An 18968-nucleotide genomic window follows, 5' to 3' on the forward strand; every position below is an offset into this window, starting at 1 on the left:
CGTGCCTCTCTGTGCCTCAGTTTCTCTATCTGTATTGGGGGATCTCAACGCTGACCCCACTCCCCTCTGTCAATTGCTCTGCGGTCTAGGGAGAAAGATCATTGTAGAAACACTGCGTATGACCATTTGCTTTCAGCACTTGCCTCCAAGGGGCTGGTCGAAGCTTTCCCCTGACTTCCCCAGGGATTGGGCCAGGCCCTGGGGCTAGACCCACTCCCCTGAAACGAATGGAGTTGCACCTGGGGTGGATTTGGCTCTTTCGCTTCAGGACCCCCCAGCGACATGAGACCGGACGGTGTCTTTGGAACAGGGGCGGGGCTGCATTTATGTCTCGTGCAGAACTTCAGCTGGCTGCCTGTGTCTCACCCTCAGAAAATCACGGATAACATCAAAGGGAAGGTGTGCAGCATGGCCGTGTGCACCATGGCCTGGCTGGTGGCCCACGTCCGCATGCTGGGCTTGGACGAGCGAGACAAGTCGCTGCAGATGATCCGGCAGCTGGCCACGTCCCTGCAAAGCGAGAACACGCTGCAGTTCTACAACGAGCGGTGAGCGGGGCGGTCACGTGCCTTGTCTCCGGAGGGGAGGGGGCTCTGTTACTAGAGAGGCATCTAATACTAGCTTGGGCAGAACTCTGACAAATAGACTGTAGGGAATGACCACGCTCTGGCTGGGTGCGTGGAGCTGGCGGCGGCGGCTGCTCCTCCTCTCCAGCTGCTGCAGGCAAAGAAGCATCAGTGTTTTCCAAATGTTACCTGCCCCAGGAATGTTTCAGGGGAGGAGCTGAGCTGTCCTGGAGCCAGTCCCTCCGTTAGAAGGGGAGCCAGGCTATGGAAGTTTCCCACCCTGGCTCGATTTCCTGCCTCTTGTAGCTTTAAATCTCAAACTGGATGTTGCAGGAAGCAGGTGTCTGCAGAGAGCAGGGTGTGGGTGCGGGGCGCCCTCTCATTCCGCCCCCTGCTTGTGTCTCTTCGCTTCCCAGCGTGGTGATAATGAGCTCCATCCTGGAGCGCATGTGCGCCGACGTCCTGCAGCAGACGGCGACACAGATCCGGTTCCCCTCCACGGGGACGGACCCCATCCCTTACTGGAACCTGCTGCCCCCTAAGAAGCCCATCAAGGAGGTCCTGATGGGCGTGTTCACCAAGGTGCTGGAGAAGGGCTGGGTCGATAGTCGCTCCATTCACATCTTCGACACGCTGCTGCACATGGGGGGCGTGTACTGGTTCTGCAACAACCTGGTCAAGGTACATGCTGGGGCATGGGCAGAAGGAGGCTGTATGTAGAATGGTGCTAGGTTTGCAGGTGGAGAAATTGAGGCACAGATGAGGGCGGGGTTTGGAGGAAGTGGCAAGTTGATGTCTGAGTTGGGAACAGAGCCCAGGAGTTCTGATTCCCAGACCTTTGCTCTAACCATTGCATTACGCTGCCTCCCTTTTGCTGCGCATAGGTGATGTGTGTTGCTTGCAGGAGTGACAGCCATGGCCCCCAGAGATCCCCGTATCCATGGCAATAGGGGCAGGGCTGCCAGTCCACTCCTTGATTTGTCCCCCACCATCTCCTCCTAGGAGCTGCTGAAGGAAACCCGCAAGGAGCACACGCTGCGGGCTGTGGAGCTCCTCTACGCCATCTTCTGCTTGGACATGCAGCAGCTGACGTTATCCCTGCTCGGCCACATCCTGCCCAGCCTGCTCACCGATTCCTCCAAGTGGCACACCCTGATGGACCCGCCTGGCAAGGCCCTTGCCAAGTAAGGGAACCTCCCGGCCTGCCTCAGCCTGGGCCCTTCGACAGACATGTACCGCCAGTGTTAGGAGCCCTGCTTTTAGAGCTGGGGGGTTGGGGGAGCCCTGCTGGAGGTGACCCATGCTCTCCTGGCAAGTCAGTGGCATACCTGGGTATAGAACCCAGGCATCCTGCTGCCCGACCCCCTGCTCTCGACACCGTCTCCCTCCCTCAAAGCAGTGACTAAGCAAATCTGGCCAGGCTAGCAGGAGGCAGGAAGTCTCCTGGATTGTGTGGGGGGGGCTCAGTGGGTAGAGCTGTGGGGGCTAGGGGGGAGCGATAAGCTGCCGTGTCATATTGGGAGGCTCATGCTGACGATGATGCTACCCCCAAACAATGAACCAGCCATGGAGGCAGGAACCCACATCCTCTTGAGCATCGTCTGCCATGCTGCTGAGGTGATACTGAATCCAGGGAAACCGCCCCCTGCAGTTCACGCTGCTTTCCTTTCCCGTGATTCTCATGCTAGGCTCTCTGTCTGGTGCGCCCTGAGCTCCTACTCCTCCCACAACAAGGGCCAGGCATCAGCCAGGCAGAAGAAGAGACACCGAGAGGACATAGAGGTACGTGTGTGTATGTGCGGTGCATGGATCTACATCCTGTGGACAGTGCACATCTGGGCAAACCTATCTTAAGCAGCCACTCAGGATGGGCCAGAAGTCGGGTTGTTTTCGAGAGAGCTGGTTTTCTCAGAAAGGGAAGGCTGCCACCTCGGGGATACTTTGGGGTTGGGTGGTGAAGTTTGTTCGCTTGACCATTTTCGCACGCACACGTGTGTGCGGTGATTCCTCCACACAGAGCTGGACCACACCTCCGATTGCTGCCATGCGAGCTGCGGGTTAAAATCCCCCACCTGGCCACACGCCTATCCCTTGATTTCATCCCGTCGCGGTGCCCCCAGGGAAGGATGCGGCTGTGAGGTGCTGTGGGTGCTCAGTGAGCGCCAGCTCAGCCAGGCCTGAATCTTCTGCTTTCCCCCTCTCCAGGATTACATTAGCCTGTTCCCGCTGGACGACACCCAACCGTCCAAGCTTATGCGCTTGCTGAGCTCCAACGAGGAGGATCCCAATGTTCTGTCCAGCCCTAGTAAGTGAAATTGTGGCACCAGCTTCCCAGAGGCAGTGTGGCTTGGGGGCTGGAATTGGGGTGGGGATCTGGGCATCAGGAGACCCTGCTTCTATTCCTGCCTTTCCGACATCAATGATACCTGGCCTCGGCCAATCACTTCATTGCCTCTGGTTGGTCTGGGGCTATTAATACTGACCCGCCTGCCTCACGGGTTAATCGCTTAATACTTGAACGTGTCAATTGCTGTATCAATGCAAAGCGTTCGTTTTATTCATGATCTGTGCAGCTGACGTGGCTGAGAGTGGAGGGTGCTCAGCACTTCATGGATTCAGGCTTTCTATGTAGCGTGACTGACCAGTGGGTTTACAGCATTCTCTGTGCCCAGCGGTGCAGTGCAGCCACCTCTTGTTTGGAACACAGCTGTTATTTAACAGTGATCAGCAGATACTGCACAATATCTTTAGAGGTGAATTGCAGAAAGCCGTAAGCAACGGCTGGGATGCCCCCTGACCCCAGTTCGTGGATTAGATGGAGGAGGAGTTGAGGAAGGTTTAGAGACTTCACTGAAGAGGCTTTTGTGACTTGAAGCCATAAAGGTGGGAAGCAGGAGCGAAGGCTGGGCTTATGCCTAAATTTGCTTCCTTATGATGCATGAAGGACCTGAGTGGCGATGAGGGTTAGGAAGGCCGCCTTGCTTGTTAACTCCAATGTCTCACATGCCCTTGGAGACAAGGGCGTTTTTTGATAATCTTCATCACTTCTGCCCTTTGCGTAAGGGGCAGGAGAGCTCTCTGTCAGCATCAGAGACCCCCACCACATGCTCCAGCCGAACTAGTGCCAGCAGGAGCTGACATTACTGGTACCACTCAGGTAAAAATGGACGTGTGTGGAATTTCACTTGGCCGTGGCCTTCATTAAAGAAGCAAAATGAAGCTAATTTTAAGAATTCCATGTAATGTAACATTTGATTGTTACTGGTGTATGGATGAATAATCGTTGCGACAGATCCAACAGGAAACGCATTCTGGGGTCTTGGCTTATATATAGCAGGATGTTACAGGTCAGAAATATGCTCGCTCAGATTCGTCTGCAGTGAATCAGCAATGCCCTTGCAATTCTCCAGCCCATCAATCTGAGTAGTTTCCTTTCAGCACGTGTCCTTTAAACCGGGGGTTTCTGATGGTTTTGTTGCTGTTTAAACATGCACGACCATCTGTGTGGTTTTCCCCTTATTTCACCGTCTTTCCTGTTCTTCCTTTCAATGTACCTTTTTCTCCCCTTTTCCATGACATGTTGGATTTTTGAAAATTTGCTGTGACGGAGCAGTGATTTGGAAATCCTGCTTCCTGAGTTTACCCGTAGTTCTCGAGCAGCTTGCAGGGGAATATGCTTTGCATTGGCATCCTTTGCTACCTGTCCGGTCCTGCGTGAGATGTAAACCCGAGGGTCAGACCGCCTTGGCTAGTGTAGATCCCGTTGGTCCTTTTCCCGAGAGTTGCAGTGTTAAACTCTGGTGTCTTGGCCACACTTCAACGCCGATGATAGAATTCTGCCTTCTAAAGAACAGGGCGGTTAGGCTCTGGAACAGGCTTGCACAGGAGGCAGTGGACTCCCCCTCACTAAGATTTTTAAGAACAGTTTAGACAAATGCCTGTCTGGGTTGGTCTGGATTCAGTTGGTCCTTCCTCAGCAGAGCCGCTGGACTTGATGACCTCTCAGGGTCCCTTTCAGCCCAACGTGTCTATGAACCCCCCTGTCCTCAGTTATGACATTTAAGTGAGTGGTCAGTAGCACCCTGCCCTGTCAGACAGCATTGTTATGAGGCTGTTAAACAGCTGCCATATTCCACCCCAGAGCTGGCTGATTTCAGTGCTGGTGATGTGAACCGTAAGGACAAGATGTGCATCAGTTTAATTTTGTCAAGTACTTTGCCCAAAAGGCACTATATAAATGTTTTACTGCTTTACGTTAATCATTATTTTACTGAGTGTCTGTTCAGAGCCATTATTCAAACCAAATCAGACGTGGATTGCTGGGGAAATGAAGACGGATACATCGTTGTAATAACCACTGTTAAGCTTTGCCGGCCTCACTGGCTTTCAGAAAGCACCATAAACATCTGGGCTTGTACAACAGTGAAGCACAGTGATGTATCCAAAAATTAGTCATGGCATTTTTAGTCCAATCCCAGAATGCCAAAAACCCTGTGATATGTCCAATTGACCTACAGTAGTAATAACGATAGGAGCCAATGGGCATAATGAATCCGTGTGGTGATCAACATAGGAATCCAGGTGATGAGTGCAAACTGTGTGTCTGTGGGTCTGCATTTCGAGCGTGGTAGCAGAAACCACGCTCCTACCCCAGTGTTGCAATGGACTAACATGGCGTGTTGTCTTCAGAGATCATCTTAACACCTCACATTTGGAACCAGCTTTGGATCTTGCTCCAAACCTCTTAGCTCACCTTTCTGCCTGATGGGCTGGAGCAAAGCCCTGGATCCAAACATCCCCAAAGGCTGGGAAAGCTTTGATTGTATCAGAGCAGTGATTCTCCAACTGAATCTGGAGAGCCGCAAATGGCTCTTTAATGTGTCTCTTTGCAGCATGGGTAAATAACTTGGATTGATTAATAATTACATCACACAGTCAGGGTGCTTTTACTATGTTAACCAATTAAGTCATCAACTTGCACTACACTATTAACATATTTCCTGTAAGAATTTTTATATATATATATACGCACTGCATATAGAAAACTAAATATTTCTCCTGTCGTACTGTTTAAATATGAATACATAGGATTGTAGTAAATGAGACAATCATTCACAGGACTGTGGCACTTCTGCGTAATGTTGATCACTAATTTGGCTCCTGAACCACTGAGGTCTGAGTATCACTATATTAAAGACAAAATTGAGGGTTTGGGGAAGGCATGTGCCCCTCCATTGAGGGTGGAGGGAGACCCCTCAAGTGGCAGAGCAAAGCACACCTGCAGGTGGGCTCGGAACAGCAGGAGTTTTCTGCTGTCCCTCTCCGCAGGAATGGAGCCGCATTTGGCTTGGTTTTCTCCATGGTCCTGCGGGGTTAAGATTAGGAAGGGGCAGCAGTCCCTGATCTTGCCTGGGGTGGAACGTCGACAGCTGTGGTTGAGCGCAGTACACGGTGGGGTTATTGCAGCTGCCCTCCTGACCGGGGTGTGTTCTCCGCAGCAGATCGTTCGATGAGCAGTTCGCTGTCTGCCTCCCAGCTTCACACCGTCAGCATGAGGGACCCTCTCAACAGAGTCCTCGGTGAGTCCCAACCAAGTGGGAGCTGTTCCCCAGGCTTGATAAGGAGGCTTGCATGGGCTGTACAGGAGCATAGGCCTGGATCGGATCAGGCAATGGCCTGTCAGGTCGAGTGTCCAGCCCACAGTTCCCTGTGCATCAGAGGAAGGTGGAACACCCCCTGCCATGCTGTGACGCACCTGGTCAGTTGCAGTGTATGGGCTCCCCGGGGAGATACCTTTCTGAACTGGACGCTTTCATAGTCACTGCTCCTGTTGATTCCCCTCGGCGTGGACCTGGCTTGCGTCTCTGCATGGCAGGCTCGCAGCATGGATCCCATCCCACTGGTGGCAGCAGAGCACTGGCTGGTCTCCCTAACACAGGGGTTTGGTACGTTTCCTGCTGTAAAACCGTTCTGGTGCTGAGTGAGCCCGTATTGCTTTTGCTGCCTGACTCTTCTTGAGCAGCCTGACAGAGTCAGGTGCCCTGATACAGCTTGTGCCCATGAGTGGGTGAGCCTGGTGCACCACAGCCCTTTGGAAGGAGATCCCAGTCCCCAGGGGTTGGAGGCACCACCCGGCCCTTTGCCAGTCCTGAGGCTACAAATACCCGTTCGTTTCCCTTCCTCCCCAGCGAACCTCTTCCTGCTGATCTCCTCTATCCTGGGAGCCAAGACAGCTGGCACGCACACCCAGTTCGTCCAGTGGTTCATGGAGGAGTGCGTGGACTGCTTGGAGCAGGGCAGCCGTGGGAGCATCCTGCAGTTCATGCCCTTCACGATGGTGAGTTCTGCTCCTGCTCCTGCTCCGCAGTCCCTGCTGAGATCTGTGACCCAGCCCCCCACGTGGCAGACCCACGTGCTTCACTCTGCAGGGCCTGGGCCTGGGGCTGCTGTGGTGTGGAATTGGGGGCAGGCTGCTTGCCTCTGGAGCAGCGTGGCACAGCGAGAGGCCTAGTCAGACCTATCACGCTTCACCGCGACAGAGGGGAGGGGCTGTTCGGGGAGGTGGATGGTCAGTAACGGCACTGTGGGTGACGTGGGTGATTGCTAGCGTTTAACTGACTCGGGAAGCCCGTTATACGGAGCAGTGTCTCCTGCCAATATTCTGGGCCTCGGCCTAACGACGAAGGCTAAACTGTTATAGCAGCTAAGTCCCGTCACTTGGGGCAAAGTTGGTCTTGTGGTTTGAAGCCTGGCACTAGGACTCAAGAGATCTGGGTTCTGTTCTCAGCTTTACCAGTGATTCATTGTGTGACCTTGGGCACCTAGCATGCCCGCTCCCATGCCTCAGTTTCCCCTTCTGAACAATGGGGTTAATTCCCGCCTTGCAGGGGGTTGTGAGGCACAAAGTGCTTTGAGATCCTCTGATGGGCAAGACGTTGCTGCTGTTATGAGAACCTGATTTGCTAGCACCGAAGAGCAGCCCCGTAAGTTGCCTCCAGCTGCAGGAGGTTGTCTTGGGGCTCAGATTCCTGTATCTTAACCCGCTGGCAGCGGGGTCACCTCCCTTTTCTAGTCTGGCTCATGTCCCACCATCTGGCTCAGGTGACCTGCATGCTGGTAGCTTTTTCACATGTGCTGTTCTGAGCCCTCTCTCCAGACCAGTGGCGCCTCCAACGCTGACTCGAGGCATCCGTTTTTCTCCTCCCCTCTCTCTCTGGGCAGGTGTCAGAGCTGGTGAAAGTGTCCACCATGTCCAGTCCCAAAATTGTCCTGGCCATCACGGATCTCAGCTTGCCCCTGGGTCGCCGGGTGGCTGCCAAGGCCATTGCTGCTTTGTGAACACGGCTCCCCCTTCCGCGATGCTGCGTGAGGGGAAGGCTGGACAGAAGCCGGGGGAGCTAGGAAAAGCGGACAATGGATCGTCTCTGGCTGCATGGATCCTGCCTGTTCTCCGTGCCAGGGGGGCACCATTGCAGTGGACCCTGAGTCTAGCAGTGCCTCATTCCCAGAGAAGCAGCTTTCCCCAGCACTAGGCATGTTAGAGGTACCATTCTCTCCGGCCCAGATGGGATTGTGGTTCCCTATCGTTGTCTGATGCCGAATGCTGTTTGGCTGTTGATCGGATCTTTTTTCCTAATGTTTTAAGATCTAGTTTTTTATTCTCATAAAGCCCAGATGCCTGGTTCTTTCCGAATAGCCTTTGTGCCAAGGCGTGGTGTCTCGGGAGACTGATGATTTCCCTGGGGCTTGGTAGCTGGCATATTTCTCCACTTGCTGTTGGGTCTGCGGAGTTGTGACTGAGTCCTGGACTCCTGATGAGCAAAACGTCCTGCACACGGGACCTGGAGCTGACGGAATGGCTATGGGGACCCTATGACTGCTCAATGCCTTCCTGCCTCCAGCACGTGCAGCTTTGTCTGCTTCACCCATGGACCGGTGACTCTGAAACAAATGTATCAGGGGCCTTCATCTCCAAACACCCAACTGAAAAGCAGCCACACGACATCTTGTCTGTAGCAAAGGTGCTACCTGCTGTGACTTACAGATCACAGGGGTTTCCGAAGTGGTATTTTAAAATCTATAGGGGATGCATAACTGGTATTGCTAGATAAAAAAGGGGGATGTTGTGGTGATTTCTTCTGTAACCTTCTCTGGCGCGATCCTCTGCTTGTTTGGGATTCTTCAAAGTCCAACTTTGCAGCCACCGTGGCTCTGCAGGCAAAACGTTGCAGCAGACAATTCATACTTCCCTCCTGTTCTGATTAGCTCCATCCGGTAACGTCGCCCACCCCATGTCGGCAGAGAGTGCACAGGTTCCTGTGGGAATACAGCTCTGAACCAGGGCTCCTTGCTAGATTTACCCTGTCTCCTAAGCTTTGCTAAGATAAGCAGCTAGAACAGATATGGCATCTCTGTCGCAGGGGGAGGAGGCGCCAGTTAGCGCTTGTGGAAGACAGCAAATAGTACTGTGTCTTGGAGCCAGCTAGCTGATGGGCCCGCTTTCCCCACGCCGCTCTGCCGATGCCGCCCAGGTGCTGCCTTTCAATCCAGATATCCCTGCGGCTCTACAGTACATGCCCTTGCTGAGCCTGGGCAGAGATGAACCAAACTCGCTTCTGCCACGTGGCACAAGCTGAGTTCAAGTCCGAGGGCATTGCTGGTTCATCCCATGTGATGCCAGAAGGGGGATTTCAGCACAGAATTTGCCTTCGTGCCTTCATAGGTTGAAAAGCTTGTACGCCTTCTGCCGGCCAGTGTATTTCTGACACGCTGTAAGACGCCTGTCGTGTGCTATGACTGACTTGTACCATGGGCTTAAATAAACCTACAATAAACCCCTAAGGGCAGATCGCTTTCTGTGGCATTTCTCTCCCGTCGCCAAGGAACTAGCAGTTCTGAAATACAGTAAACTGAAGCGCGAGCACACCTTACAACTTTCAAATGCTCCTTCTTCCTCTGTTCAGCCTGGGGCTTTTCTCCCCCTTCCTATAACTCAGCCTTATTGTGCTGTGGGGCTTGCCTGCTTTTTCCAGCTGCTCATGAAGCCAGCCTAAAACCTGCCCTTTCCTCTCTCCCGGTGGAATGCATCGCGACGGGAAAGCAGGGTAGAATGATTTAATTCAATCTTAATGTAAGGGAGTCCGGAGCTTGCCTTCCCCAACCAGAGGAAACCAACATTGCTTGCAAGAAGAAAGGATTCTTACCCGTGCTGAAGTCTTGCCCTGCATTCTACCCCAGAGGCAGCAGCATTATCTCAATCTGTATCATCTGTAATTCCCTTTGGACTCTGTTTTGTATATTTTATCCATTCCTGTTGCTTTCAGATCTGCGGTTCATGACTCTTCCATATAAGATAGAGAGGTCTTTTTATTTTTAAAATCAAAGGAGAGAACAAGATCTGTGCATAGAGTGAAGTAGAGTCCCCAAAACTGCCTACCTCTCCTAGGGATGCAAACAGACTTCCCCATAGCTCTGACTAGTGCTTGGAAGCCAGAGCACTCTCTGAAAGGTACTGTGAGCCTGCCTGGGCAGAGCGCTTCTGATAAGCACCGCATGTCGTGCTGCTGGAAGGTCTGGGGTCAGGGTCCAGCTGACTCTCGGTAGCAGTCAGGGATGCTGGACTCAGCTATCCTAGGAAACCCCTGTGAATGAGTGAGTGTGACCATGACTGTAAGTTCCTTTGGTTACAACGCTCGCGCGGCAGTGCTGCCGTGAGAACAGAGCTTTGATTCTGTGCAAGTCGTTTGCCTGGAGTAAATAGCGCCTGCTCCTTTTGATCACCCAGCCCTGCGCTGGGTCAGACTGTGACGGTGCTGGGTTGCCTGGCGTATTATCTCATCACCAACAGGCTGAGTGGGAGCGGTTGGCTTTGCTGAGTTTTTGCTGGTTTGTCTTTTCTTTGCTCATGTGTTTTGCTCGAGACAGAAAAGTGAAAAGAAGGGTCGTTGAGGGGCTCCTTTAGTGTAACACTTGGCTCTCCCTGTTAGCATTTCTGTAACTGGGCCCTTCCCCTTAAGTTCCCTGTGTCCCCAGGCTCTGATCCATCCCAGCTGCCCTTCTCCTGTGTGCCCTAGGTTGAAGTGCAAGGTGGAGCTTGCCATGTGGCTATCCCGACGCGGGGCTCTCAGCCCGATTCCAGCCAGTGGTGCAGCTGATCTGGTGCAGACCCCTAGTACAGATAGGCACCATTGACACCTGCTTGAAGCTGGAGTGAGCAGCTGTGCCGATTGTGCCAATCCTTGTCTACGCCTAGGGGCTGCCCCAGTGCAAATGCTGTTGGCTGGGGGAGGGTCTGTTAGATTCCCCTCTGGCCAATTTCTACAAATCTCTGCTGTGTTTACTGGCCCTTAACCTAGAAATCCTGTCTTATTGTGTCAGGCCGCAGATCCTGGCTCTGAAACTGGCTAGCCACTGCCTGTTGAGTGGGGAGGTGAAAAGTTAGCACCTGGCTGGCTGGGCAGTGTTACCCAAGGGGGGGAAGGTTGACAGACTCCTCCTTGTTCTCTGCAGCCATTTGCTGGTCAGGCGGGTGGCAGATTTACAGCGAGAGACTCTCCCTATACAGGTGGCAGTTCTGGCACTCACCAGCATTGTCATCTTTGGGAGGAGTAGCTAAGGGCTAGCTCAGGGCATGACCTGACTCTTGTAAGCTACCTTCCTAATGATCTCCACTCCCGCTCACAGCTGGCGCAAACCAGGCCAAAGACATCAGTGCCATGAGTAGAGTCTCCAAATTCGTCCATTTGCCTGAGTCTGTCGTTCTAGTTTGTCCTCAGCAGCTATGGGGTTGTACCATAGTTGAGAAGATGGACCCCTGCTCTGGAACCTGCTGTAGGGACCTTTCCATGCAAAGCAATGTCCATGCAACATGCCTGGAAAGCAGATTCACCGCTAAGCAATTCCATTTAAAAGAATGTACAGAAATTCCTGCCGGGAAACATCCATTGGGATTCTTTGCTGAACACCCCATGTGACTCACGCACGGTCTGATTCAGGCAGTGAGCCATTGCTGAGACAGCACAGCCTGGAACAGAACATACCCCTGACGCAGCCCTGCATGGGAAATTCAACTCCTATCTCGGAATCGGCCTCGCCAAGCAGAGATTGCGGGGAGTGGGGATCAAGGGCCTTCTCACCAGCAGTTTGCTTTCGCCTCAGTCCCTGCTCTGCTCTATGCCTGCCACCCCGAGCAGCAAGCAGGCAGTGTGCCCCGAGAATTCACCAATCCACCGGAGGTTTGCCACCTGTAACCGGTGGTGGCCGTTTGTGCTTAGGGAGACAGTGCAACTGCTCTTGCAGAACGGCTGCCTTTGAAACTAGTGGGCATCTTGCCATCGCCTGGGATTCTGCATTGGCCTTAGCATGGCTGGCTGCAGAGTCAGCTCAAGAGCTTCCTTGAGAGACTCTCGGCTCCTGTGGGATTGGGTAAGGGAGCACCATGTCCTAGAAGCCTGATGAGCATTTCCTTCCTGTTTGGCTGTCGCATGGCCCCACCCGCCAGCCCATAGTCATTGTGTGATGTCGGGGAAAAGACACTGTGTCCGGGTGGAAGAACCCGTGGCTGACAAGGAATGATAAAGGGAGAGTTGGGACGCAGGCTTCCCAGCCGAGCCAGCTCCGCTGTGCGTAGCAACCAGGCTGGGCTGTTGTCCGCTGGCTTTGCCAAGTGGATTCAGAGAGCAGTGCCATCCAGCCCGGGGCTGATGTAACCTCGTTATGTAACGTGGAGCGACTCACCCCACCCTCATTTTTTCGGGGGGGCAGGGCAGCCATAAAGGGGGCTCGTAAATCACCTGCGGTGACTTTCAAGTGGTTGGGGCACTCGGGGCGGTTGAGCAAGACTCCTGCCAGCTGACGTAGCGAAGGGAGGAGAGGGCTGCGGAATGGTTGATAGGGCTCATTGGCATGTGGCTGTAATGATGACATAATCATTCCTGGAGCCTGAGGGGTGGGCTGGGAACAAACCCTCCCCCGGCTACTCTTCTTCCCGTGATACAAAAGTAACGGGCGCTGCTCTTGGGGAATGTGTGCAACTCCCTGCTGCAGGAGGTTTATCTTCAGCACCTTGTAAATGAGACAGGAGTGGCTCAGCTTAGCATCCTGAGAGGCAGGAGAGGAACGAGACCCGTCGCTCCTGTTATAGAACTTGGTGGGAGCAAATAGTTCCCGTGGATGGCTCAGAGTTGCATAGGCAGGTCCATTGGGGGTTTTTATGGCTTCCTCTAAAGTATTTGCCCTGGGCTATTGGCAGAGGCCACTCCCCCCTCTAGGGTGACAGCTTTCTAAGGCATCCTGCCTGGCATCCCCTTTTATGACCCGTTATCGTTGCAGCAAAGCAAATTGTTCTGACCGCCCCGGCACACACCCATCCTGCCGCCAACCCAACCGTTGCCAGTTTTGCAAATATTTGCCCTGCCTTGGAAGGGCCTCCAGAGCCGCTGCAGCCACAGCCCAAAGTGGGGCAATCCCAGCAGCTCAGTGCCAAGCAGCCGGCTTTGCCTGACAGGAAGGGAGCAGGGTTTGGAGAACAGGTTTCCTGTAAATGCTGATAAGTGGGGAGGGTGGGGGCTGAACGAATGAGCTCATTATCTCTGTATGTGTCCTAAAGCTTGTGGGTGGGACGAGCCCCAAAAGAGCAGTGGCCATCAGCGATATTGTCCAGGCAGTGAGCTGGGATCGTCTCCCCCAGCAAGGGGACGGGAACCCCAGCGCTTGGGACGTTTAAAAATGACTTTGAACAAAGCAGTGGAACACACTCACTTCAGGAATCTATCGTGCCACAGCAGCAAGGGGTGGTTTAAAGGGCCCCATAGGGGTGTTCCAGTTCTCAGAGCCGATTTCCACTAGGGTTGACTGGTTTTGGAAAATGACGAGGGCGTGGTGGGGGGGCGTTTAAAAAAGGGAAACCCTTTGCTCATGGGACAGTGAATGATAGAAACTCTTGCATCACTTTCCCTGTGTCATGCCCCCCACCTAACACCTACAGCAGGGGAGTCTGGGGGAGGCTGTGGCAGGATCATAGGATGAGGGGAAGCGTTTCTGGTGGTTGGGAAAGTAGCTGCTGTTGTAATACAAGGAATTGGGGGAGAGAATCATAACTACAAAATACCCCTGGAGCAGGAATGAGGAAGAGATGTCAGCTCAGTCCATGCCGTCATAAAGTGACGCAAGAAGACTGTCCATGTCTCTTCTGGAGAGCCTATGGTAGTGTTAACCCCAGTCAGAGTGACCAGCTTTTTGCTAGGTGGGGGAGTGGACTTATTTCAGGCCAGCCCGATCATCCTTGGTGGACTGGAAAGATTTTCTATGGTGAAAACCACAGTCCGCTGGGGCAGAATCTCCCTCTGGAGCAAAATCACCGTGTGGCATTGGGATTCCCGTTACCTGAGATTAGGGAAACTATATCATGTGGGCCTGGGGACCAGACATCGCTGTTGGTGCGAGCTGTTGCAAGGCAACAGAACTTCTGGTGAGGTGAGGGGTAATATGTCATGTTACCTTGGGACTGACTCCTGAGCTCTCACAGGACAGCTGCTGGTTGTTGAGAGTGATGAAGTTTATGTGTGTGTGTTAACAAGAGAAAGCAAGGCCTAGAGAGCTGAAGTGACAGCGCAAGCTATGCAGAGAGTCAATAATGTACCTGACAACCCAGACATCCCCTGCCTCAGTTTCCCCATCTGTAAAATCGGGATAACGATCCTGACTGCCTTTGTTGAAGTGCTTGAATATCCGCTGATGAAGAGCAAGGGTCTGTGATCATCATACTAGTCCGGCCCACTCCTGAAATAAATCCCTCTCACAGCAGTAGTGAAAGAGGAATTTGTTGGGCTGGAGTCCCCCACACGTCATGCCAACCCGTGATGTGACCAAAATTGAAAGTGACAGCAGAAGAGAAGGCAGGGGCATGACATACTGGTGGGTTACTTTGTAAATTTCATTATTTGAAACCAGGCCAAGCCCTTCCCCCAGCAATTTTAAGGAGCCATGTGGTAGAGCTGTGAGTAGTTGTAAGGTAACTGTATGTTATGTCCCTCCCCACATGACTTTGTTCTCTGAGGACACCAGTCTACCACTGCTGCCTGCTGATGGAGTTACTCCTTTAGTCCAGGCAGTAGAGGTGTGTGCCATGGTGCTGACCCAGCAACTTGTGCCCATTGTGTGCTGACTGGTGCTAAAGGGCCTTGTGAGAGGCTTCCGAGAGAGATGTTGCAATCGATGGAAAAGCTGTTGTAGCACAGGAACCTGACAGGGCTGGGGGCTGAATTTCTTCTGCAGAAATGTTTCCTGTTCGCATCAGTATTCCTCAGTCATTCCCTAATGTCATAGAAACGGGCTGGAAGGGACCTCAAGAGGCAGGACCAAGTGAGCCCAGACCATCCTTGGCAGATGTTTGTTCAATCTGTTCTTAAAAACCTCCAGTGAGGGGGATTCCACAGCCCCCCAGGAAGCCTGTTCCAGAGCTTAGCTACCCTGAGAGTTAGAAAGGTTTTTCCTAATATCTCACCTAAATCTCCCTTGCTGCAGATTAAGCCCATTACTTGTCCTACCTTCAGTGGACACGGAAAATAATTGATTACTACCATTCTCTTTATATCAGCCATGAACATACCTGCAGACTGTGATCAGGTCGCCCTCAGTTGTCTTTCCTCAAGACTAAAGGTGCCCAGTTTTTTAACCTTTCCTCATAGGTCAGGTTTTCTAAACCTTTCATCATTTTCATAGCTCTCCTCTGGACTCTCCCTAATTTTCTTAAAAACAGGGTGCTCAGAACTGGACCCAGGACTCCAGCTGAGGCCTCACCAGAGCCGAGTAGAGCCGGACAATCACTTTCCGTGTCTTACATCTGACACATGCGTTGCTGCAGCTCAGACTGATACTAACCTTTTTCACAGCTGCATCACATTGCTGACTCATGTTCAGTTTGCACTTCTCTGTAAGCCCTAGATCCTTTTCAGCAGGACGACGGCCCAGCCAGTTATTCCCCACTTTGTAGTTGGTCTCGCTCGCTTGAGAAGAGAGTCAGTGTTCCCTTGGTGTTGGACAGCTGAGAAATGAGTGAGTGGCTCCAGGATTACCTGGAAAAGCACCAGCTTGCAAGGTCAGGGCCCAGCTGAACCGATGTCCAGGTCCAACCATCTGTCCTGGGGAAGCTGTTCCACTTTGGATAACTGGTGACAGAATCATTGGCCCAGGGAGAGCAGGTGCAAACATGAGTCTGGTGCTTGGAGCGCTCCCCTGGGAAGTAGGGTGGGGGGGACCCAGCATTCAATCCCTCTGCTCCAATGGCTTTTCATGATTTATTATCCAAAGTGGAACAGCTCCAACAGGAGTCCACGAAGGAGCCCTGCATTGGACGATCCCCTCACCCCATTGTTGGGGCATTCACCAGAGAGGTGACAGAGCCCAGTTCAAATTGCTTCTCCCCTCTGGAGGAGGGGGGACATGAACCAGGGGTCTCCCACATCCCAGCTGAGAACCTAACCACTGGGTGGCAGCTGCTCCTGCTGCCACTGCTTCCTTGTGTGTGCAGGCTCGCCCCAGGGGTCTCATCCGCTCTGTGAAGTTGGTGCACGCTCACTGGGTCTGGCCCGGAGGGAAGTAGGTGAAAGCCCATCCACCCCGGTTCGAGTGTCGCTCTGGGGCTTATCCAGCAGCCTGTGGTGGGGTGGGGCTGGGGCTGGGGCTGAAGCGCTCGTGGTCAGAGGCAGAAAGGTAGCTGGGAACTTTCACCGCCACAACGTAGGTGCTCAGCCATTGTAGGCACCTTCAGGGTCATGTGAATCCTGGAGGAGCCTGATTCTGGGTTTAGATTTAAAAATGTTATTAAGGCTAATGTTAAAAATTATAAAATACAGAGGTTGGGGAAAGAGTGTCTATACATCTAGGTATGGTGCTTAGATTATCCACAAATACAAAGTCACTTGATACATAGAGTACGTAATCAGCAAAAACCCAAATGTGTGTGAAGAGATTTAACAATACAGTTTAGAATCCAAATACTCTCGTACATCCTTCATGAAAAGTTGTACAGAGATTTGCTTGTGGGAAGTAAAATATATCAGTGAGTGGAGATTGTCCCTCAGTAACTGAGAATTAGGTTGCTTTTCCATTTAGAAAATACAATCCATGAGGAAAGTATTTGTTACTTTCCTGACTGCGCTTTTCATTGGCCTCCAGCTCGTCCTTCCTGGTATTGCCGATGTCCGGTGAAGTGTTCTATGTAGATGTCCCTTGACCACCTGATGGCGTCCGACACCATGAATTGCCGCATCAGCCAAGTGTAGCGCTGACCCCTTCTGGGTTCATTGAATACTAGCTTGTTACTGGGGTCCCATGTGCCTAAGGCTCTGACGATCAGTGTGTGTGTGTCTGGACCTGGAACCGTTAGCTCTCAAGGTGTTGGCCAGAAGGGCGTATTTCTCTGCCTTTCGAAACTGGGCATCGTGGAAAGCACTGTGACTTCCACCATGACGATCTTCCACCTCGGCGGTGGTGGTGGTGATGTCTGGTCGCAGTTGGCTGTCGGCGGGGGCGGCTCCAGGCATCAGCACGCCAAGTGCGTGCCTGGGGCAGCAAGCCCCGGGAGGGGCGCTCTGCCGGTCGCCAGGAGGGCAGCAGGCAGGTTGTTTTCGGTGGCACGCCTGGGGAGGGTCCGCTGGTCCCGCGACTTCGACGGACCTCCCGCAGGCGTGCCCCCGAATCCGCAGGATGGGGAATCTCCTGCAGGCAAGCCGCCGAAGGCAGCCTGCCTGCTGTGCTTGGGGCTGCAAAATACCTAGAGCCGCCCCTAGCTGTCGGTTCCGGGGATGGCGGAGTTCACGGGCCCCCCCGGGTGGCAGGACAGCTCTGGCCAGGCGGTCTTGGATGGTGGTGTGTCGCAGCTGCCAAGCTCTTGCATGGGGCTTGCAGCTACCCAGGACGTGGGGTAGCATCTCGTTGACGTAGCCGCACTTCCTGCATCGCTTGTCCCGATTCCCATGGCGGACGGCTCCGTTCAGCGGGACGCAGTGCTACTGCGGCTCCAGCCCTGGCTGCCTTTCTGGAAGAGATACTTTAACCAAACACACGGGATTGGGCTCAGGGCAGGGTGCCTGTGTTAGAAGTGGGTCCTACTGAGGGAGACCTACTGGCTCCTCCTGGCCTTAACCTCTATTAGCATTAGGCCTGGGGGTACTTATCCTAGGAGGTCTGCTTCAGATTCAAATGCAAATGGGATCTCAGGCTTAGGCAGAGGAGCAATCCCCTTATCTGCATCCCCTCCGGCTGGCCCTGGGGGAGGGGAGGTGGTCCAGACTGTACAGGAGGGGCTGTCTTTACGCTGGGCCATTAGAAATCAGCCCTGGGCTCTCTCTGAGCTCTCCGAACAGCTGGGAGTTGGTGAATAATGGCAGGGGAGTCCCCCTCTTGCCTTTATCTTGAGCCAATGGTCAGGCAGGAGTGTAGCAATAGTGGAAAACTCTCCGCTTCCCAGGGGAAAAACCCTCCCGCCTCTGCTAGATGTACATCACAGCGGCCTTCCCGAGGGGACTGGGATCTACATGCCTGGGCAGCAGCCTGGCCCTGATATTATCTCCCTCTTGATCATCCCCTGGTTCTTGCTCTGGGTCGTCCCACCCTGCTGACTTTTTTGGTCTGCAATAGTTTAATCGCCTGCAGCCGCAGCCCCATTGGTTTATCGCTGCGCTGAGGCCTGAAGCGGCCGAGGCAGAGCTGCTGCTGAGGAGCCTACTCATGCTGGTGTCCAAGAGGGAGCAGAAATCGCTGGGGAGGCCTGTTTGCTGCCCAGCCTAGCTGTGCAGTGCCCAGAGAGTCCAAAGCCCCTCTGCTTGGTGGGGCTGTGGATAACGTGTCAAGCCTTTGCAGCAGTGGGTTCCAGCAGTGGGTTGGGGGATGAGATGTAGTGAAAGGTAAGGATAGTCCTTGCTTTGAGTAGTTCATCATCTGAAAGTCTCCTAACCTGTGTTCCCCGCCCCTTTGTGCCTCAGTTTCCCCATCTATAAAAATAGGGCTAATGATCCTGACTCTGCTTTTGTGATGTGCTTTGGGATGGTGGGGGGCAGCCCAGGAGCTAGGCATTGTGATTAAACTGCTGTGGTGCCCACCCACCCAACATTTGGTGTTTCACGTAAAGGGCTCGGTCCTTGAAAATGAGAGACCATGGGAGAGCCTCACCTTTCATTAAAAAAAAATAAAAATAAAGTCAAAAGTCCAGATGCTCACAGGTTCTTCATGTCTGGGCCCAAGTCCTTTTGCAGACTGTGGTTGGTGATGTTGATTGATTATTTAGGGTTTGAGCCAAGCAGCAGAATAGGACATCGTTCCAGATCAGCCTGCCAGTCCCCAAAGGCTGTTTTCAACCCCCGACAGTTTGATCCAGCCATTAAGCATGTTGCAGGGGGCGGC

General features: G+C 53.1%; 1 protein-coding gene and 1 long non-coding RNA gene across 6 annotated transcripts in view; both read left to right on the top strand.

The window, feature by feature from the left end:
* The window catches only part of MED24 (mediator complex subunit 24), a 35251-nt gene extending 25839 nt beyond the window's left edge, over positions 1-9412 (top strand). For 4 of the 5 annotated variants that reach the window (XM_030540945.1, XM_030540944.1, XM_030540947.1 and 1 more), the window contains 8 exons: positions 373-548; positions 983-1247; positions 1569-1750; positions 2255-2348; positions 2772-2871; positions 6065-6145; positions 6755-6903; positions 7788-9412. In XM_030540945.1, coding sequence (XP_030396805.1) covers positions 373-548; positions 983-1247; positions 1569-1750; positions 2255-2348; positions 2772-2871; positions 6065-6145; positions 6755-6903; positions 7788-7904 — 1164 coding nt within the window. In that variant the 3' untranslated portion in view covers positions 7905-9412. The remainder of the gene's footprint in view (positions 1-372; positions 549-982; positions 1248-1568; positions 1751-2254; positions 2349-2771; positions 2872-6064; positions 6146-6754; positions 6904-7787) is intronic. The other variant, XM_030540946.1, reaches the window with a different exon arrangement.
* Positions 9413-15326: 5914 nt separating this feature from the next.
* Positions 15327-16896, top strand: LOC115638900. The gene is made up of 2 exons (XR_003997540.1): positions 15327-15620; positions 16743-16896. It is a non-coding gene; the product is annotated as an uncharacterized LOC115638900 (long non-coding RNA).
* The last annotated feature ends 2072 nt before the right edge of the window (positions 16897-18968 follow it).

Source organism: Gopherus evgoodei, chromosome 23 (assembly GCF_007399415.2).
Source record: "Gopherus evgoodei ecotype Sinaloan lineage chromosome 23, rGopEvg1_v1.p, whole genome shotgun sequence".
In the NCBI taxonomy this organism is placed as follows: domain Eukaryota; kingdom Metazoa; phylum Chordata; order Testudines; family Testudinidae; genus Gopherus; species Gopherus evgoodei.